Below are 22,860 nucleotides of genomic sequence, written 5' to 3'. Positions count from 1 at the left end.
GTAAAACAGCCTAGAAGGCACCCAGAGCTATTATTAAGGCTTTTACAACTTGTCAGTGGGTGATTTTTGTGGGGGGTGCAGTGGGATGTGCTAGAAAGTCCAAAAACAGAGAGAATACAGAAGACCAAGAATCAGGAGAGCTTCCTACAAAGAGTAAGGGACCTGAGGAACTGTCAACTGAGCCTAGACTGGCAGCAGGGACACAACTTATGTAAATTTGCCCTCGACCACTCACCTGAAGGTTGGCAGTTCAAACATACCTTTCAGCACCACAGAAGAAAGGCCTGGCAATCTGCTTCTGTCAAGATTACAGCCAAGAAAACCCTATGGAGCCATTCTACTGTAAACACATGGGGTCATCATGAGTCAGAATCAGGTCCACGGCAATCGGTTGGGTTTGGTTTCTGGGACCTTTCTAGTTTAGCATAGTCACATGGGAGATGTCTGGGAAACAAGCCAAACAAGGGCATCCTGGCTACTCTCGTAGCTTCGTGGGGAGAGGAGGTCTGCCTGCTGTGTGAGTTGCTGGGCCCCTCCTTCAGATCTCAACTGTGGCAGGGTCATTACAATTAGAAGCCCACCAGCCCCCCAGGCCAGAATGCCTGCCTCACTCTGCCAGTATTCCTGCCTTGACAATAACCTCCCTGTTAGCGATTTCTCTGTGGTCAGCTTTTCCCCTGACACTCAGGGCACTTGTGGGCAGTCAAATGTCAAGTACTAATACTTGGGGTGTGCAATTTTGATCCTGGCCCAAGTCAAACAGAATTATGAAAATCAATGAACTAGTTAAACAACATCACACGACACAATCAAAGCCCACACACTATCACTGCACAGGATGCATTTTAAAATCCCATTTGGAGTTTCCACTGTTCAGGGTCAATCTGTGTCATCTCTCCTCTGGATCTCTACAGATAATCAAAACTTGAATGGTTTACTGGCTTAGTGGCCTCTATACAGCAGTCCTCCATCCTGCCAAATTTTACTTCTGTTTCTGTTTCTCCTTCTCTCTCATCTCAAAACAGAATTTCTGTTTCCACCCCTTGTATCAGTGGCACAGCAAGCATGAATTCATCTTTCCATTGACCTTGACAGTGCTCTGACCCTGACCAGAATTGTAGGCCCAATTCTGTGTTCTTCAGTTTCAGAAGACCAAGGAAAAAGTTGAAGGAGAGTTCAGAACTGGGTAAAACCAAAAAAAACAAACCACTGCTGTCGAGTCAATTCTGACTCATAGTGACCCTACAGGACGGAGTAGAACTGCCCCACAGAGTTTCCAAGGAGTGCCTGGTGGATTGGAACTGCCGACGTTTTGGTTAGCAGCCATAGCACTTAACCACTATGCTACCAGGGTTTTCAAGAACTGGGTAAAGCATTGGATAATAAAAGTGAAAGAAGCCAGATTTTGTACCGTGACGAGAAGATGGTAGGAAGAACTAGTCACATTATGAAGGTTGGGAGGCTGCTCCTTCTTATATGTACAGGCAAGAAGTGAGAGGGCAGCGTTCAATTAGGGGCTGTTGTTCAGCCCCAGAATGGACTGCTTCAGGAGGAAGAGGGATCTTCTTCTCTAAAGAGATGCTGTCTGCTTGAGAGGGTTTTAAGCATGATCCTGGCTGGAGTTAAGAAGGTGAGAGAAGGAACAGATGGCTAGTTTCCCTTTCTAGCTCATGATGCTACCACACCCCTATTTTCCTGCTACTGGAACGGGTAATCTTCTAGCTCTCCAGATTTTGTATGGTCATATCGGCCACGTCATTCTTGTTGTCATCCCAAACATTTCCCTTTTTTCTGAATGGCTGTGTGGTCGTCATGGAAAAAGTACTAGAATAGAAGCTCAAAAACCTGACTCTAGACCCAGCCAACTTGCTATGTTAATGGGCAGGTTACGTTCCTACTCTGGACCTCAGTTTTCTTATTTGTGAAATGACCTCTAATGTCTCTTTGTGGCCATAAAATTCCATGATTACTTCCATGTGGATGTCCACATTTTTCATCTCTTACCTGGTTATTCAACAGCAATGATGTTAATTGATACCTTTTCACTCACTGCTGACCAAGTCCTGGAAACAAGCCCGGGTTCTACTTGCTGATAATCTGGCTTTCCCCACAGGGCCTGAGTTAACGTGCTGCCAGTGGAAACCACGCACCCAAGCTGATTTGACAACAAAAATTCTCTTCTCTATTCTGCATCGTCAATTTTTCTCTCGGTACTGGATCATTTTCATCAGCATACAAATATACCGTTATTTTGCTCATCTTAAAAAACCCCCTCTGTTTACGTAATTTCTCCTCTAGCTCCAGTTTCTCGGCTCAAAAGACTTTCTTTAGTCAGTATTTCCAATATCTCTTCTCCTAGTCATTCTTTTTATTATTATTGAGATATAATTCACACAATATAAAATTAACCCTTTTAAAGCGTGTAATTCAGTGGCTGTTAGTACATTCACAATGTTGTGCAATCATCACTGCTATCTAATTCTAGAATATTTTCTATACTCCAAAAGGAAATCCCACGCTCATTAAGTGGTCACTTCCCATTTTCCCTTTCCACCGTCTGTTAGCAAACATTAGCCTGCTTTCTGTCTCCATGGATTTGGTTATTCTGGACATTTCATATAAATGGAATCATATATGATCTTTCACATCTGGCTTCTTTCACTTAGCATCCTGTTTTCAAGGTTCATTCATGTAGTCGCAGGTATCAGTACTTCATTCCTTTTATAGTTAAATAATATTCCATGGTATGGATATACAACATTTTCTTAATCCATTTATGTGTCGATGGACAGGTAAGTAGTTTACACATTTTAGCTATTGTGAATAATGCTGCTATGAATATTCATGTACCCATTCTCTCTTAAACTTGCTCTACTCAAGCAAGGATGGTGAGACTACATCTCATATATTTTGGACATGTTATCAGGAGGGACCAGTCCCTGGAGAAGGACATCATGCTTGGTAAAGTAGATAGAGGGTCAGTGAAAAAGAGGAAGACCCTCAAAGAGATAGATTGACACAGTGGCTGCAACAATGGACTCAAGCAAAGCAACAATTGTGAGGATGGCACAGGACTGGGCAGTGTTTCATTCTGTTGTACATAGGGTCACGATGAGTTGCAACTGACTCAACTGCACCTGACAACAACTATGGCTGTTGACCCCCACCACGCCACACCACCTGCTCTTCTTAAGGCTAACAATGATCTCTGTAGTGCTAATACAGTGCTTAATTCTCAGTCCTTCTCTTCCTCAACTATCAGGAGTTTTTAATACAGCTGATCACTCCTTCCTCCTTGAATCATCTGTTTTTCTTGGCTTCCAGGCCATCCCATTCCTCTGGTTTTCCTCCTTCACTGGTGTTTCCTTTTCTGTCTCTTTTGCTGATTCACCTTGTCATGGATTGAATTATGACCCCCGGAAAATATGTGTATCAACTTGGTTAGGCCATGATTCCCAGTATTCTGTGGTTGTCCTCCATTTTGTGATTGTAATTTTATGTTAAATGAGGATTAGGGTGGGATTGTAACACCCTTACCAGGTCACATCCCTGATCCAATGTAAAAGGAGTTTCCCTGGGGTGTGGCCTTCCACCATCTTTTATCTCTCAAATGATAAAAGGAAAGGGAAGCAAGCAGAGAGTTGGGGACCTCCTACCATCAAGAAAGCAGCACCAGGAGCCGAGTGCATCTTTTGGACATGGAGTTCCTGTGCCTGAGAAGCTCCTCGACCAGGGTAAGATTGAGGACAAGGACCTTCCCCCAGAGCCGACAGAGAGAGAAAGCCTTCCCCTGGAGCTGACACCCTGAATTTGGACTTGTAACCTACTAGACTGTGAGAAAATAAATTTCTCTTTGTTAAAGCCATCCACTTGTGGTATTTCTGTTATAGCAGCACTAGTTGACTAACACAACCTTCATATCCTCAACTCTAAGCATTGGAGTGCTCCAGGGTCAGTCCTCAGACCTCTTTTCTTCCTTTTCTACACCCACTTCTGTGGCGATATCATCCTGCTTCATGGCTTTAAATACGACCTAAACACTGATGAATCCCAAATTCCTCTCTCCAGCCTCTCTTCTTAATTCCAGACTCAAATATACAAGTGCTTACTTTATATTTTCACTTGGCTGTCTGACTAAACTCTTCATATCCAAAACTGAACTCCCCATTTCCTATCCATATCCCCCCAGTTGGATGTACTCCTTGCACAGTCTTCCTCATCGTGGTAAACTGGAAACTCTATCATCCAGTTGCTCAGGCCCAAAACTCTAGAATTGTCTCTGACCCGTGTTTCTCCAAAACCCCATATCCAATCTCTCAGTAAGTTCTGATAGCTCTACTGTTAAAATGTATTCAGAATTTCATCACTTCTCACCATCATACTCCCCGGTCCAAGTCACCATCTTTTGCGTGGATTACTGCAACAGCCCCTCTCCCACTAGATTTCAATTTCTCTGCTTCCACTATAAGTCTGTTTTTAATACAACAGCCAGAGCTATTCTTTTTTTTTTAGAGTTTGTATATGTACAGTTTAGTGACACTTATTACATTCTTTGAGTTGTGCAATCATTCTCATCCTCCTTTTCTTAGCTGCTCCTCCCTCATTAACATAAACTCACTGCCCCCTAAGGTTCCTATCTAATCTTCCGAGTTGCTATTGTCAATTCAATCCCATAAAGATAGTTCTTAAAAGCACATAATGCTCAAGATAGGCTTTTTTTTTTTTTTAAATAGTTAAGCTAAACTATTGTTTGGCTTTAAGATGACATCAGGGGATATTTTTGGCTTAAGGTTTAAAGATTATCTCAGGGCAATAGTTTCAGGGGTTCATCCACCTTCATTGGCTCCAGAAAGTCTAGAGTCCATAAGAATTTGAAATTCTGTTTTGCATTTTCTCCCTTTCATTTAGGATTCTTGTTTGGAATCTTTGATCAAAATATTCAGCAACGGTAGCCAGGCACCATCCAGCTCTTCTGGTCTCATGGCAAAGGAAGCAGTTGTTTATGGAGGCAATTAGCCACACATTCCATATACTCCTCCTATTCCTGACTCTCCTTCTTCCTCTGTTGCTCCAGGGGAATAGAGACTAATTGTTGTGCCTTGGATGGCCACTTTTAAGACCCCAGGCACTATGCAATGCACTAGGAGGTAGAACAGAAACACTAAACACATTATTAGGCCAATTAACCAGGATGACCCATGAAACCATGACCTTAAACCTCCAAACCAAGGAACCAAATTCCATGAGCTGTTTGGTTGTACATAAGCAGCCTCAGCAGCTACTCTTTTTGTTTGTCATTGTTGTAAATATATCTAACACACAACTTTTGCCAATTCAACTTTTTACAGGTAAGCAATTTAATGACAGCAATTACAACAATCGGGTGTGTAACTCTACCCTTAATCAAGGTGATTTTTCCATTGCCTTTAACCCCTCCCCCTTTTCCCACTCCCCCCACCACCACCCCTGGTAACTACTAATAAGCTTTGGTCTCTATACATCTGCTTTTTCTTATCTTTTTGAATAAGTGAGGTCATACAATATTTGTCCTTTCGTGAATGGCTTATTTTGCTCAGCGTAATGTCTCCAAGCTCCATCCATACTGTAGCATGTATCAAGGCTTCATTTCTCCTACTGGGTGAGTAGTATTCCATTGTATGTATGTACCACCTTCTGTTTATCCATTCATCTGTTGATGGAAATGTAGGTTGTTTCCACCTTGTGGCTATTGCGTACAACGCTGCAAGTCTCTTTTTGATTGTCTGCTTTCAAGTCTTTTGGGTATATACCTAGGGGTGCAATTATGGTCATATGGATTGACACAGTGGCTGCAACAATGAGCTTAAGCATAACAATGATCATGAGAATGGCACAGGACCAGGCAGTGTCTCGTTCTATTGTACACAGGGTCGTTATGAGTCAGAATTGACTCGATGGCACCTAACAGCAACAACATGGTAGTTCTATTTTTAGATTTTTGAGGAACAGCCACACTGTTTTCCACAATGGCTGTACCATTTTGTATTCCTACCAGCAATGGATAAGGGTTCCAATTTCCCCACATTCTCGACAATATGTATTATTTTATCTTAGCCATCCTAGTGGGAGTGAAATGGTATCTCATTGTCATTTTGATTTGCATCTCTGATGGCTAATGATGCTGCGCATCTTTTCATGTGTTTGGTGGCCATTTGAATGTCCTCTTTGGTGAAATGTCTATTCAACTCCTTTGCCCATTTTATGATTGGGTTATTTGTCTTTTTGTTGTTAAGTTTTATATATATTTTGGTTATTAGATTCTTGTTGGATATATGGTTTCTGAAGATGTATTCCTTGTCAGTAGCTTGTCTTTTCCTTTTTTTGGTAAAGTCTTTTGATAAACAAAAAATTTTTAATTTTTATGAGGTCCCATTTATTTGTCTTTTGCTGTTTGTGCTTTTATTATATTAGATAATCCATTGTTGAAAGCTAGACCTGACAGCATTACCCCTGCTTGGTCTTCTGGGAATTTTATGGTTTTAGTTTGCACGTTGAGGTCCTTAATCCATTTTGAATTTGTTTTTGTGTATGGTGTGAGGCATGGCTCTTGTTTCATTTTTCAGCATGTGAAAATCCAATTTTCTCAGCACCATTTATTGAAGAGACTCTTCTTTCCCCATTGAACGGACTTAGCGCTCTTGTCAAAAGTCGGTTGGCCATAGATGTGTGGGTTCATTTCTGACTCTCAGTTCTGTTCTGCTGGTCTATGTGTCTATTGTTATACAAGTACCAGACTGTTGTGATTACTGCAGCTGTATAAAAAAAACCTGCTGCCATCAAGTTGAGTCTGACTCATAGCAATCTTATAGGACAGAGTATAACTACCCCATAGGGTTTCCAAGGAGCAGCTGGTGGATTTGAACTGCTGACCTTTTGGTTGGCAGCCGAACTCTTAACCACTGTGCCACCAGGGCTCCACAGCTGTATAGTATGTTTTAAAATCAGGAAACGTGAGTCCTCCTACTTTGATCTTCTCTTTCAACATTGTTTTAGCTATTCGGAACATCTAGCCACTCCATATAAAGTTGAGGATTGCTTTTTCTTTTTTGTAAAGAAGGCTGTTGGAATTTTGATCAGGATCGTGTTCAATCTATAGATAGCTTTGGGTAGTATTGACATCTTAACAATATTAAGTCTTCCAATCCATGAACATGGAATATCTTTCCATTTATTTAAGTCTTCTTTAATCTCTTTCAGCAGTGTTTTATAGTTTTCATTGTATAAGTCCTTCACTTCTCTGGTTAGATTTATTCCTAGGTATTTTATTTTCTTAGAAGCTATTGTAAATTGAATTGTTTCTCTAATTTCTCTTTCAGATTTCTATTGCTGGTGTATAGAAACTGAACTGATTTTTGTTTGTTGACCTTTGCTAAATTCCTCTATTAGCTCTAGATGTTTTCTTGTGGACTCTTTGGGATTTTCCATATATAGGATAATGTCATCTGCAAATAGATATAATTTTACTTCTTTTTTTCCTAATCTGGATACCTTTTATTTCTTTTTCTTGTCATATTGCTCTGCTTAGGACTTCTAATACAGTATTGAATAGAGGTGGTGAGAGTGGTCACCCTTGTCTTGCTCCCGATTTCAAGGGGAAAGCCCTCAGTCTTTCTCCATTAAGTATAATGTTGGTTGTCGGCTTTTCATATATGCCCTGAATCATATTGAGGGACTTCTAGTCCAATCTTCTTTAGGGTTTTCATCAAGAAAGGCTGTTGGATTTTACCAAATGCTTTTTCTGCATCCGTAGAGAATATCATGAGGTTCTTTTCCTTTGTTCTATTGATGTGGTGTATATTATGTTGATAGATTTTCTAATGTTGAACCATCCCTGCATTCCTGGAATAAATCCCACTTGGTCATGGTGTATGACTCTTCACATATGCTGTTGGGTTCTTTTCAGTAGTATTTTGTTCAGAGTTTTTGCATCTATATTCATGAGAGATATTGGCCTGTAGTTTTCTTTTTTTGTGGTGTCTTTGGTTTGGGTATCAGGGTTATGTTTGCTTCATAGAGTGAATTGGGGAGTATTCCTTCCTTTGCTATCTTTCCGAAGAGTTTAAACAGTATTGGTGTCAATTCTCTGATTGTTTGGTGGAATTTCTCAATGAAGCCATCTGGTCCAGGACTTTTCTTTTGTTGTTGGGAGGTTTTTGATCACTGATTCCATCTCTTCATTTGTTACGGGTCTGGTGAGACTTTCTACTTCCTCTTGAGTCAGTTTGGGTAGCTCGTGTGCTTCTAAGAATTTGTCCATTTCATCTAGGTTAACCAGAGCTATTCTTTAAAAATACAAGTCAGATCATGTCACTCTCTCACTCAAAACTCTCCAGTCACCCCTCCTCTTACTCAAAGTTAAAATCTTTACAGTAACCTACGAGATCCTACATGAAGTAGCCCTTGCCACTTCACTGATTTCATCTCCCTACTACTACTGATCTGATATTCTTACTCTCTCCACTCCAGTCACAATGGCTGCCTTACTATTTCTGGGACATGCTGGGCTTGTCCCAGCTGCAGGACCTTTGCACTTGCTATTTCCTCTGCTTGGAATATTCTCTCCCCTGGATAGCCACATGGTTCACTCCTTCACCTCCTACAGGTCTTTGCTCAAATGCTACCTTCTCAATGAGACCTTCCCTGACCACTCAACCTGAATTAGCAACCTCTTCTGCTCCATACTGTTGGTCCCACTTCCTTTGCTTTATTTTTCCCCATCGAACTTATCATCATGTGCAATTCTATACATTTTACTTGTCTGCCTCCCATAGAATGTAAGCTCCATAAAGGTAGGGATTTTTGTAGGGTTTGTTCATGGTGTATCCCCAGGACCTAGAGTAGTACCTGGTACATAGTAGGTGCTCAGTAAATATTTGTAGAATAGATGAACAAATGGTTGAACTCATTATTTTGAAAACTAGCTAATACTCCAGCCATTTCTTACTGCTTGACCAAATTCAACCCTCAGCTTTCAAAATAACCAGCTGTTTGCCTATTTTCACCTACAGTGTGTTCTGGCATGATTTTTTTTTTAAAGATATTTTCATTACAAACTTCATCTTTCCAAAGGGTAGTATATGTAAAAACTTGGGCTCTGGAGTCAGACTGTTTGGGTTTGAATCTAGGCTCTACCCCTTCCTAGTTGTCTGAATCAGGACCAGTTAACCATTCTTTGCCTCAGTTTCTTCATCTGTAAAATGGGCATACTTGGAACAACTAGGTGTCCCTGCGTGGTATGCTCTTGACTATTAGCTGAAAGGTAGCAACTCACCCAGAGGTGCCTCAGAAGACAGGCCTGGTGGTCTGCTTCCAAAAGGTCACAGCCTTGAGTACCCTATGGAGCAGTTTTACTCTGTACACTTGGGGTCACCGTGCATCAGAATTGACTCAACAACAATTAACAACAACAGGAGCTCCTAGCCCATGTTGTTATTATGGGGATCAAATAAAATTACATAAATCACTGAGCTCAGTGCCTGGCACATAGTAAATCTTCAGTGAACAACAGCTTATAAGATGTAAGAAATTTTTTTCAAAAAATAGAGGAAGACTTGCAACAGAAACAACTGAATACCTTTTTCTAAGTGAAACTAAAATAGCTGTCCAGGTATTTTGTATAAATGACATTTCTTTGGGAAATTATCCAAACTTTGATGGCCAATTGTTTTGTGCCTTTCCTCAGAAGGCTTTCATGGGACTCCATGTATTCTCTACATCTTCACGGAATAGTCACACTTGGTACCCCTCACACTTAACATCTCCACTTCTCACATTCTTCAACTATAAAGACATTCCAGATTCTGGGTACAGATTCCATGGATTATCCTCATTCGGTAAATTGGTTAAAAATTCAGTAATTTCCTTTGTGGGGGAAAATTTTCTGCAATTGGTGGTAGTATCTTAGCTCTCTAAACAGGTTGATTTGAAAATAAGGTTGTCCATGCTTTAAAAGGCAAGGACAATGGTCTCTGTTTTTATTGATACCTCCTAGTAGTTTTCTGTCAGACACACCTTGTAGAGTCTCTCCTTGGGTTAATTCTCAGTTTAATAAAGCTACCACAGATGCAGTCTATAAATGCCAGTATGTGCCAGATTCTTTAACTTATGCAGGGAAACCAGGGAAGACCACACCTGTGCAGGAGCACTTGGCTCCACATTTCATAGAAGCAGCCAATGGAGTGAAGCTTCTCCTATCCAGCCTTTGCCCCATATAACTTCACACTTGCTTTCCAGGGTCCTTTTCTTATATTGTAACTTCTCTCCTACCTTCTACAGCAACTTATACTGAGCTGGGCTGGGCTGGGCTGGGCACACATTCATTTATTCATTCATTAAACACCACAGGGCTCAATAAATACTCGTTAAATCACACTGTTTCTTTGCTGCCTTAGAACTGTTCTCCAGTTTTATTATTTAAATGAAATTTTACCTTGACTTCCAAGCTATGCTGTAAATTTCTTGAGTACATTGACTTCTACCTCATTCCTATCTCCTGCAGTGCTGCACTTGATTCTTCATTCAGTCTCTATTTTTATTATTATGCTCTGCAAAACTGCTCTGCAGAAATGGGTCCAAACCCTAGGCGTTGGGTAAAATTTTCTCCTTGACTTTTTATAATTTTATTATGGTTGTCAGGAATTAATAGCATGCAACACCCAGCAATTACTAAACCATTTTCCCAATGTAATACAATTCAAAGAAAAACCTAATAAAGCCTATGTGTTAGAATTAGAAACTTACTCGTAAACGGTTGTCCATCCGTTTTCATTACTTTTGGTAGCCAGAAGCCCCGTGTTTCCTGGGTAGGTCATTAAGGCCAGGTTGTAGCCTTGGGCTGACACTCTTTTCAGGACTCCATTGCTGCTTATGGTCAGCCAGTACACCTGTCCGCCAGGCACCACAAGCCAGAGGGGCATCCCACCTGCGTCACGGCGAATGTGCACTGAATTGCCATTGCTACTGGTAATTGCACCCAAGTCACCTTCAGCATTGTAGGTGAAGTTATACACATAGTCCCTTGTTATCAGGTTCAGGGTGTGCAGGTGGGTTCCATTGACAGTGAACTGGTAGAGTTCCTGGTCAGCAGGGGAGGCAATCTCATAAAGGTTCACGTCATTTAAGTGGGGTTGGTTTCTGCTGATGGTACGAATCCGGACATTCCCAAGGTCTGCCACATAGAGGGTGCCATCAGGCAACACTGCTAAGGAGGAAGGGGCTTTCATCTTCGCATCTTTGGCATAGCCACCATCACCTGTGGGAGAAAGATCCTGATTTGAGTAATTGGTATCACAAGCATTTATATGAAAATACCATATAGAGAAAACACTGTGCACCAAGAATCATTTTAAAGGGAATAATCAGGGAACCTACATTCTCCGCATGCCCTCCTTGACAAATTTGAAACCCGTTATTCAAAAGATTATAATTCTTGAGTCAGTACCACTGAAGATGAACAGTAGGATGTAATTATCTCAGTTACACCAATTTTGTGAAATCCTCAATCCTGCTATTCAGAATCTATTGTATTGCAAAATACAAGAATAGCAAATAATGACAGCCACACAAAATTTGGCTACAATATCTGAGACGGATGACTATCATTGCTTATAGGATCTGTCTCAGGACTTTCCAGTCCTACTGTGCAGATAGTTCCTTTCTTTTGTTAATTCCCAGTGTCACATTGTCAAAGTACACTAAGACTATAAGTATAGCAATGATTCAGAACATCAAATTTGATAACTGGAATAAACATTATATTTGCCTTGAAAGAAAGATATAAATTAACAAAATAGAAAACTAATTGTCCAGGAAAACATTAGAAATATTGATCAAAAAGTCATATGGACTAACTTGCTCACTCCTGATTCCTGTGGCCCAAGGAAAGGCAAAGGGTAAGAGGACCATTTGGGCCTAGATGAGCAGCTTAACAGTGCTGCATGCAGCATGGAGGGATTTCCAAGTCCCAGCAATAAATCTATCTGTTGACATTTAGAGGACTGTTTGCTATATGGAATACCCACTTCATATCTGGGGAAAAGGCTCTTTTTTTTTTTTTTTTTTGCTATTTCAATCAGAAGTAAAGGGCAGTATCGGTTTTCAAGAAAGTTTTGGATTTTTTTTTTAAACTAATGTAAGTGGCACACCAATGTTCTGGGAACCTTCCATGGTGGGAATTTCATTTTGTCCATCTATCCCCAAACAAAACAGTCTGCTCCTAGTCCCTCGGAGTCTCAAATAGCACACCCTGTTAATCTGGAAACCAGTCACTTAGGGGTAAATGTGTAAATGTGGGTTTTCTCCTAGTTTTTCTTCATCTGAAGTACAAACAATATCATGATCTTACATTTGTATATGCGTTCTAATTTTTAGAGTATTAACATTTTTATTATATAGTTTAGCCTCAAAACAGCAAAGTGATATAACTGAGACAAGTGATTTCTATTTAATGAATGAGATAAGTAAGGCATGAAGAGGTTTTGTGGCTTTGCTAGGGTCACGCCGTGAGTCACCTGCAGAACTACAACCAGATACTAGGCTATCTGACTCCCAACCTATTGCTTTCTCTATTAGCTCATACCAATGCTTACAAGTGACACTTTTGTCTTCCTTTTGACTTCTCTGATGCACGTATTTCTTTTGAAAACAGAGACGGGGAGCTGGTGAATTGCTAAAAAGGTCATACCTGAAAAACAGTCACAGTTGGGATCAATTTTGCAGTCACAGTCAGTAGGGGCACCAGCAATGATGGAGATCTCCCCATTGGTGGTGACTTGCTGAATGCGGTTTACTTTCCTCTCGTCTGTTTCAGCTATGAAGAGCAGCCCGCTGTGGGAGACGCTGATAGCCCTCGCCGACTCAAGAGTGGAGTGAATTGCCACCTTGCTGACCAAGAAATGATCGATGCCTGGCACCTGGCAGTGAATGGGGCGCCCTGCAATGATCCGCACGCGCCTGTTCTCGGAAATTTGTAGCACAATGTTGTTATCCAAGACATACAATGAATTGTCCATGGGATTGACTGCAAGGTCTGTTGGCCACTCTAATCGCACCTGCAAAAAAGAACAGAACACACACCATTAGGTTACCAAATCTTTCCAGGGACAGTTTTATCCGGAAAGAAAAACTGGCTTATTGGTTGCCCTCTCTCTCATGAATTTTAGCAAAGTTGGTGTTGCCTGGCAAAGAGGAAAAAAAAAAGAGGAGGGATGGTTAATTAAATATGCTGATAAACAGATTTATTGTTTATGCCATTTCCAACATAATGTATGTCTTTTTCAATAATTTCAGAAGGATCCTCTAGAGCAATGGTTCTCAGAGTGTGGTCTCAGGACCAGCAACAACAGCATCACCTGGGGACTTGTTAGAAATATGAATTCCCAGGCCCACCCCAAACCTATTGAATCAGAAAGAAACTCTGGGGGTGGTGGGGATCAGACCATCCGTGTTTTAACAGCTTTCCAGGTGATTCTGATGCATGCCAACGTTTGAAGACCACTATCTGCCAGGTGCTCCTTGGAAACTCTATGGGGCAGCTCTACTCTGTCCTATAGGGTCGCTATGAGCCGGAATTGACTCGATGGCACTGTAGGGCTTCTGGGTTTGCTACGATACCCAAATTAATCTCTCTCACTGTCCTATCGATGTATGGAAGGGCAGAGTCATAGAGGATTCTGGACAATTGAGTGCTGGAGAAACCCAATTTTACCCTATCAGCAACCTTTGGGACAGGACCTGCCATTACCACAGGCCTAGCATCCATCTTATAGAATACTCAGGTACAGTTCATCAGCTGTTGATTTGAAATCCTAGGTCATAACGCACCGATCACCTAGCTTGACCTGGTTCTCTCCATAACCCTCTTTCTTCAGCAAAGAAACAGGTTGGTTTCTTCCTTCATTTAACGTTTGCTGAGTATCTTCTCTGGGTTTTGGGGATTCAAAAGACGTGTAAGACACAGGCTTTGCTGTCAAGTAACTTACAGCTTAGTAGAACTCTTGGAGGAGTTATTAGGCCATTACAGAGAAGGTGGTATCTAAACAGGGTCTGAAATGATCAGTAGGAAAGAAATAGAGGTAGAGATGAGAGGGGAACAGAGTTGAGGGCAATGCAGGGAATGGCATAGGTGAAGGCCCAGAGGTTAGAGAAAGCATGGCCTATCCAGGTTACTGCCAACAATTCAGTAAGGTTAATACATAGGTTGCTCTGAGTTGGAACCGACTAGACGGCACCTAACAGCAACAATATAGGCTAAATGATGTGAATCAGGAGGTAGACAGTGGCCAGGAAATAGAGGAATGTACTTGTCCAGCTTTATTCTGATGAGTGTGAGAAAGCATTGAAAGGCTTTAAGTAGATTTGGGTTCTAGAGGGATCAAATTGGCAGCTGTTGAGATCATACTGGAGGAAGGTGGGAGAAGGGAGGCAGGTAGGCAGTTAGGAGACTCCTGGAGTGGTCCAGGTGAGGAATAATGGTGATCCTAGTTTTTTCTTTAAACTAGGATGGTAGCAGTGGAGATGGAGAGAAGCAGATGGATTTGAGACATGTTAAGGAGTTAGAAGTAAAAGGACTGGTCTGTATGTGAGAGTGTGTATGTCTAGTGTACCTTGTGCCAAGTGCTGTGCTAGCCTTTCTGGGCGTAGGAGTTGGGCCCAATACGTACCCTAACATCTCTCCTCTATAGCTACCATTTATTACTGGGCACTTCTCAGAGAACTGTGTTCCACCCCACTCCTCACCCCACCGCTCACTTGTTCTGTACTACATTTCTCTTCCCTTAGGCTACACAGGAAACCCTGGTGGTGTAGTGGTTAAGTGCTACGGCTGCTAACCAAAGGGTCTGCAGTTTGAATCTGCCAGGTGCTCCTCGGAAACTCTATGGGGCAGTTCTACTCTGTCCTATAGGGTCTCTATGAGTCGGAATCGACTCGACGACACTGGGTTTGGTTTTTGGTTTAGGCTACACAGAGGCAGAAAAATCTGCCCCATTCCTGGCCAAAATAGTAACGGTAATGTATACTCTTCTTTTTGCTTTGATTGAAAGCTCAAGGAAGGCTTTATTTTTCTCATGGAATCTGAAAGTCTGAAAGCAGGATATGGGCTGTCATTGCATTCTGCGGCCCACTATTTTCCTGGCTGGAAGAGGCCTTACACGCAGTCAGTAATAAGATAGAAAAGCCAGGCTGAGATAAAGCCCTCCCTCTAATCCTGCCTCTTAGGGGAGGCAACTGGTGATGTTGTAAAGAAGACAAAGGTTGTCTTTGACCTCCCTTCCTGCACCACTCGGGGCTCTTTGCCCCCTGTTTCTGAGTGTCTCTTCCAGACACCTGGCAACCTCATTCTGTCCCCCTGCCTCTTTGTGCCTTCCACCTCCACATAGGCTACCCTTCTCTGGTCAGTACCATTTGCCTGTGGGCAGCGAGGAATTTGAGTGCTAATGGGGTATAAAGCTGAGCTTGTGTTATGCATGTTCTATAGAGCCTTTCAGACTGAGGCCATTGGATAAACATTAAACACCAGCCTTAACAGCTCCGGGAGCAGTTTGCTGTGATGCGTTCTCAGCACGGCTGTCTAAGGCCTTTGCATGTCAGTGCCCCACCACCGAGAGGGAGAGTGAGCGTCTGCTGCTGCTGCGGAGGGTGCCAACTCCTCCTGGCATGCCCCCTCCGTCTCCCTCCTCCCCGAACTCTCTACATACTGTCATGCTTGTACAGAAGCTGTCTGTGTGCACTGGTCCTATGCAGCACGGTCCCCTAGGAAATAAACCCGGGCTGGCTGGAGAAAAGGAAATGAATTTATTTCAGTACGACACTACTATGTTGATCAAGTCTGTAGGCAGTGACCCAGAAAGAAAAAAAAAACCCTGGCAGAAATGACGTTCTAATTTTCCCCACCCTGAGAGCCTAGGCAGAGGCCGGGACGGCATACGCCTGACAGGAGTCAGAGGAGGGGAGCATGTTTTGCATTCTGTTCTCGGCTGTTAAGGCTGCCTCAGAGATAAAGGTGGGGAGTTGGACGATAAGCTGTTAAATTCTACAACTCACCAAAAAAAAAAATGATTTAAGTCAATACTACTGGTGTCATGTTTATTAGATTTAGTATTGCCTCAAAAATACACCGGCTATTGTGTCTATTTGCTTTTTTTCCCCCCATCAAATAAGTCACCCTCTGGCAGTTTCTTGTGACTAAAGTGGCCTTTGTGCTTCTGAGACACTTTCTATACCAACTACACCGAATGCCTTTAATTCCCATTTGATTTGGCTGGGCAGCTTGTCTATGAAATCTGCGCAGATGAAAGATGTGTGGCTACTTAGTAGTCCAGGGTCTGACTTTTCAGAAGTTGGACCTCTTCACCTCTCTTAGGTTGTCAGCTCCTTTGATGTCTTCCTCATGTTAAATACTCCCATTTCTAGGTAATTTTTCAAGGAACTGGTGCTTTACACCCACACAATAGAAACACTGCATTTACCAGCAAAGCATCTCCATAACACACAACCTAACACATCGAATGGAATCTTTGAGCTGATTCTGGCAGATGGAGTTAGCATCTATTAGCTGCAGAGAGACTCTGAAATTATATGCCACTCAGGGGAGGAAATGTTAACCCCCTAGGTCTGTTAGCCATTTGTCCAAGTGGTTTCTTGGAGAAATAAACACTTCTTTTGGGGGTGGGAATAGAAAGAGATGGAGGAGCGGCAGTGAGGCTCTGGAAACTGCCTAGTGACCAGGCCTACAGGGAAACCGTTTGGACTAATTTGTGGTGGTTGCCCTACCTCGTAAAAAATACATTAATTTATTTGAAATGTCGAAGTGTATTTAAACTACACTAGCATTAAAGGTCACTGGTGTAGCCAGCAGCTGGTGGAATGTGTCTATGTCCCAAACCCCTTCCTGGGAAATAATCCTGATCAGAAAGGAATTTTTGATCAGGATGTCAACCCTTGACAGCACTATGTCTTCCTCTGCTACTTGAAAATTTGCCTTGAAGGGAGCTGACTCACAGGACAGCTAGTCCCATGGTCAGTTAAAAAATCCAGCTAATTTGGACCTGACTGGCAAATAAAGCATCAGAATGTGTAAAAGCAATATCCAAATATGAACCCTTGAATACATTAAACTAGGGCATTCCTCAGTACATACTTGGGCTCTCTCTAACAGTTTGAATGCTGGTTCCATCTTTTACTAGTTGTGTAACCCTGGGCAAATTAGGTATCCTCTAGAAGTCTCTAGTTTCCTCACGTGTAACAAGGAAAAGAGGCTAATGATAGATATCTACCTTCTAGGGTTATTGCATGATTAAATGAGGTAGTGTTGTAAAGTGCTCAGCCCAGTGCCTAGCACATAATAAGGGATAGTCAAGCCCAGTGCTGTCAAGTGGATTCTGACTCATAGCAACCCTATAGGACAGAGTAGAACTGCCCCCTAGGGTTTCCAGGGAGCAGCTGGTGGATTCGAACTGCTGACCTTTTGGTTAGCCGACGAGCTCTTAACCACTACGTTACCAGGGCTCCAAAGGATAGTAAGTGATATTAATACGAATAATGGTTTCATGGTCACAGAACTTTAGAGCTAGAAGGAACCTAGTTCAGGTACCATTCAATGTAGTTCGCTTTCTGCTGTGTTTCCCAGACTTCCGTTGTCCATATACCACTTTTACGAATTTTACCTTACCCGTACACCACTTGCACTCTAATTGACTTAATGTTTTTCTTTAAATTGACCTACTTTTTAAATGTAAGTAGGCGGTCCCCCTTCCTTTGAACTGATCCTGATCAATAACATCTATAAAATTACTGACCCACTCATTTCGGCCATTAATGAAAGTAACTACTGTTTATTGAGTACTTCGTATGTGCCAGCCACTTTCTATGGATTTTTTTTTATCCTTAGAGCATTCACTTGAGGAAGAAACTATTAATATCCCCATTTTCAGATATGCAGATATGTGCTCTTAACCCCTATGCTGTCTAGCTTCTCATTCAGAGGAGTTGACATGTTTTCTCATTTTCTCTTCACCAAGCCTGGCCTCCCCTTACCCTTTTTGAATTGACCAAAAAATTGCCCTTTGGCCTAGAAGGTCAAAGCTCATTAAGAGTCAAGTAATTTGTCTTCCTCTTTGTCGTCTGTTCTCTTTTAGGGTGGAGCAAATTTTTATTGCACTTGGATGCTAACCGAAGGCTTGGAGGTTCGAGTTCATCCAGAGACACCTCCCTTGGAAGAAAGGCCTGGCAATCGACTTCTGAAAAATCGGCCATCGAAAATTCCATGAAGCACAGTTCTACTCTGACCCACATGGGGTTGCCGTGAGTCAAGATCAGTTGGATGGCAACTGGTGGTGGTGGTGGTAACTATGTGCCAGGCACTGTTAAACAGGTAAATAAGACAGGTCCCTGCCCTTGATTTGGAGCTCTGATGGTGCAGCGGTTAAGAGCTGGGCTGCCAACCAAAAGGTTGGCAGTTGGAATCCATCAGGTGCTCCTTGGAAGCCCTATGGGGCAGTTCTTCTCTGCCCTGTAGGGCTGCTGTGAGTTGGAATCGACTCCATGGGTTTGGTCCTTGATTAGTTCATACTTAAGTGGGGAAAGGCAGATGTAGAAGCAGGGCATTTCAATGTGTGTGGTTACAGTGCTAAGATAGATGTATGCCCAGAGTAACATGGGAACACAGAGGAGGGAGTCAGGGCAAGATTCCTAGAACAGAAATGTAAACCTAATCTCGAAGGATAAAGCAAAGGTATCCAGATGAAGCAAGGTGAGAAGAGTGATACAGCAGAGGGAAAAGAATAAACAAAAGTACAGAAGCATGAAACCATATGGGAGTGAGGGAAATAACAACAGTCTGGTATTGCTAGAGCATAAAGTAGGTCAAACAGTAGTGGTAAATAAAGTTTTAAATGTTTGCCAGGGACTAGGTTAGGGTTTCTCAGCCTCGACACTATGGACATTTTGGGCCAGATAATTCTTCGTTGTACTGTGTATTGTAAGACGTTTAGCAGCAACCCTGGCTTTTACTCACTAGATCCCAGCAGCACCACCTCCCCAAGTTGTGACAACCAATAATGATTCCAGACATTGACAAATGTGCTCTGTTGTTGGGTGCTGTTGAGTCGGTTCCAATTCACAGCGACCCCACGTGACAGAGTAGAACTGCCACACATAGGGCTTTCTAGGCTGTGGTTGTAATCTTCACAGGAGCAGATCGCCAGGTCTTTTTCCCATGGAGCTGCTGGGTGGATTTGAACCACCAGCCTTTCAGTTAGCAGCTGAGTGCTTTACCGTTGCACCACCAAGCCTCCTTCAAATGTCCTCTGAGGGACAAAATTATCTCTTGTTGAGTATCACTGGACTACGTTATGGAGGGCTGTGCAAGATAAAGACTTTAGACTCAAACTATAGCTGTTGAGTTACTGAAGGTTTTTAAAGTGGGGGGCTGCCACGGTCAGATTAGTATTTTAGAAAGATCACTTAGGCAGCAGTTTGGGGACAGGCTAGAAGGAGACCGGACTAGAGGCCAGAGAACCAGTTTTGAGGCTAGCCGTTCACCAATATATCCATCCATTAATACATCCTTCTACCTAACCATCTGACAGACATCTGATTGCTGATCCAAACAGACATAGTCCCTATCTTCATGGTGTTAAAGTCAGGAACATTGCTACTCAACCTTTTTTTGACTTAGAGTTCTTTGAGAATCGATGAAGGCTATGGACCTTCTCCCTAGAAAAACGTACAGATGTAGTGGGGTAAAGTGGTTAAGAGTTCAAGCTCTGAAATTAAGACTGTTTGGGTTAAACATTCCGGCTCTGTCATTTACTAGCTCTGTGATCTTGGGGCAAATCAGTTAACCTCGCTGAGATTCAGTTTCCCCATCTAGAAATTGAGTATCTTCTCAAAGATCTGTTATAAAAATTAGATGAAAAAAATCTATGTAAAGTACTTAGCACAGTGCCTGGCACATGGAAAGCACTCTGTAAATGCTGGCTATCTTTATTATGCAACGTGCTGGGATTTGCTCTGGTCCTTCTCTGACTATTGCAATGTTCACTTCCTTGGCTATCTCATGAACTCTTAAGTTCAATCACATAGTTATGCACTTTCAAGATTCCACCTGCTTCTACTTCACCAGCCATTTCTTCCCCACTCACTTATTCCATTCCCTGAGAATCTTTCTAAGCTATATATAAAAAAAAAATATATCCTCCAATAAATATGTGGCTTATATTGGAATATATTATTTCACAAACATTTGCCAGTCAATTCCATGGCTAATATTTTAGCTTATTACTTGGATTCCCCACTGTTATTTGCAACGGTACTCTTGGTACAATTCCAAATGGAAATCATGCTACTTTAATGAATTTTCTTCTACCAATGAACGTTTATTTATCCTGTCTGAGGCACTATACTAGGATCTGGTGTTCTAGCGCTAACCACAACAGACTGGATTCCTGACTTTGTGGAGTTTACAATCTTTTGCTGACTTCACTTCCTTTCTTTCCCCAATATGTACAAAGATGATGTATGTATGCACAAAGGTGTATGATCTATAGTGCTATAGATGTGTAGACTATTTGTGTTCCGTTGGATTCACTTTAAGAAATTAACTTTGATGGAACAGCCTAAAAAACATACCATGACTATCACTCTACCTTACAGTTACCCCCAGGTGCTAATAACTTCTTTTTCCAGAGTTCAGTTGCACTGAGGAAACCAGGTGTTTCCCAAAAGGCCCTGTCTGCCCATCCCAAACATGACACTTCTAATCTTCCTCCTTCACTACATTTGGAGCCTTATGGTTCACTTTTAAAATGGCTCTGTTTGACTTTGATCTCTGAGGCCTCTTCAGTAGGAATTTCCAGGAAGTATATGATTATCTCTTCTGTAGTGTGCCAGCCCTGGGGAAGAGGCAGTGATGGGACTGAGTGCTCTCTGCCAGGTGTTCTGCCAGCTCCACGTTAGATTTCCCCATGCTTCTAAAAGCTGACAACTCCGGATTGTTAGCATCACTTTTTGTCAGTTTTCAAATGGCCTTCTCATTTCTTGACACTGATACTGTCTGAGAGTCTTCAAATTTATAAAAGGGGGAACAAGCCATCTGGAAAAAGTTTGCTTTTTTGTAGTTGGGAGGCATGATGACACCTTTTAGAGCAATCGCCCCTACTGATCTTGTTTTTAAAAATTGGAAATTATTAGAAGATGAAATACACCAGGATTACATGGCCTTGTCAACAGGCAAATTATTTCCCATTATCTCAGACCTACACTCTTGTGTCTCTCTGCATAATCGCTGGAGAATTTGAAGAGCCTCTCAACCTTTGGTCAAATGCATCCACACGGCGTGTCTCCACGGCTGCCCAATCAGAATAACTGACACTTCACTTGCATCATTCATGATAGATGAATAGCCGGGATCAATCTAACCAAGAATTGCAATTGGACTGATGTTTAGAATTATTCTGCTGCAGAGGACATAGATTAAATTGCATCTACCCTGATGTTCCTAAAATATTTTGGAAGTGGAGGAAAACAAACAAACAAAAAAAACAAAAATAAAAAAAATAAAACCCCCCAAGTAGTTCCTGGTGTATTTCATCTTCTAATAGTTTCCACTTTTAAAAAACAAGATCAATAGGGGCCATCACTCTAAAAGGTGGCATCATGCTTTCCAACTGCAGAAAACCAACCTTTCTTCAGACGGCTTTTTTCTCTCCTTTTAAATTTGAAGAACCACAGACAATATCGGTGCCTAAATAAAATGCTGAATTTGTGGTTCTTAAGATACCTGTGGTGGAGACTGCTAGTTTTAGGCCTACTCCATTATCCATTCACCCTTGCCTCCTTGGTAATAGATCCCTAATTTTTTTACCTGGGCACACTGTTGCATAGAACAGGAGACATTCTCAGCCTTCTTAGCAATTAGGCATCATTGTGGTTAGTTGCCATGGATGGATTGATTCCGACTCCTGACGACCCCAAGTGTTCAGAGTAGAACTACTCCAAAGTGTTTTCAAGGTTGTGACCCTTGGGAAGCAGATCGCCAGGCCTGGCTTCCAAGGTGCCTCTGGGTGGATCTGAACCACTAACCTTTTGGTTAGTAGTCAAGTGCTTAGCCATTTACACCATTCAGGGACTCCACATTAGGTGTAGCCATGTGATAAAGTTTCAGGCAATAAGGTATAAGAGGAAGTGTGGAATGGGACTTCCTAAAAGACTGCTTATGGAGAGCTGACCCAATTGGAAGAAGTCACTTTTTGGCCTTCCTTCAATCTTGCAATGTGGATATACTGGTGAGAGTTTTAGCAGACATCTTGGACTTTGAGGTGGTCTTGAAAATGGAAATCATGTGCTAGGGTGGTAGAGCATAAAAACAGAAGCCTAGGTTTCAGATGGCATCGGGGAGTTGCCATCCTTGTCCTGGACTATCTATCTAGTCTGCCTGCTGTCTTGCTTAAGTCATCGTTATGTTGGGGCTTTCTGTCACTCTCAGTTGAATCTAATCACAATGAAGACAACGCTCTAAATGTTAGGCTTTGGTATTGCCCAAAGCTACTGAGTACAGTGTTACAGTCAAACTGGTCTAATAAATTTCTAGTTTTACATCTCTGGATAGATCACCTGGGTCTGCAAAATTAAATTAAATTGAAGTAAATTAATGTCTGAAAGTGACTGACAGATGTGGCAAAGTCCACTAGGGCAGCCCTTTGTTAAGAGGATGACTAATTGCTTAAGCTTAGTGATTAACCTCAAGCGTTCTTGAATACCCAGTGCTCAATCTTTGGACACTTCAAGCTGTTCTTCCAGCGCCATGACTCATTTGGATCCAAA

At 42.0% G+C, this 22,860-nt stretch overlaps 1 protein-coding gene across 8 annotated transcripts in view; it reads right to left on the bottom strand.

The window, feature by feature from the left end:
• TENM1 (teneurin transmembrane protein 1) overlaps positions 1–22,860 on the bottom strand; it is an 893,898-nt gene that overhangs the window by 40,096 nt on the left and 830,942 nt on the right. For all 8 annotated transcript variants that reach the window (XM_049871612.1, XM_049871606.1, XM_049871609.1 and 5 more), the window contains 2 exons: positions 12,722–13,088; positions 10,780–11,290 (listed from right to left, as the gene is read on the bottom strand). In XM_049871612.1, coding sequence (XP_049727569.1) covers positions 10,780–11,290; positions 12,722–13,088 — 878 coding nt within the window. The remainder of the gene's footprint in view (positions 1–10,779; positions 11,291–12,721; positions 13,089–22,860) is intronic.

Source organism: Elephas maximus, chromosome X, assembly GCF_024166365.1.
Source record: "Elephas maximus indicus isolate mEleMax1 chromosome X, mEleMax1 primary haplotype, whole genome shotgun sequence".
Taxonomy (NCBI): domain Eukaryota; kingdom Metazoa; phylum Chordata; class Mammalia; order Proboscidea; family Elephantidae; genus Elephas; species Elephas maximus.
Note: the sequence above shows the minus strand (reverse complement) of the source record. Positions and strands in the feature narration are given on the sequence as shown.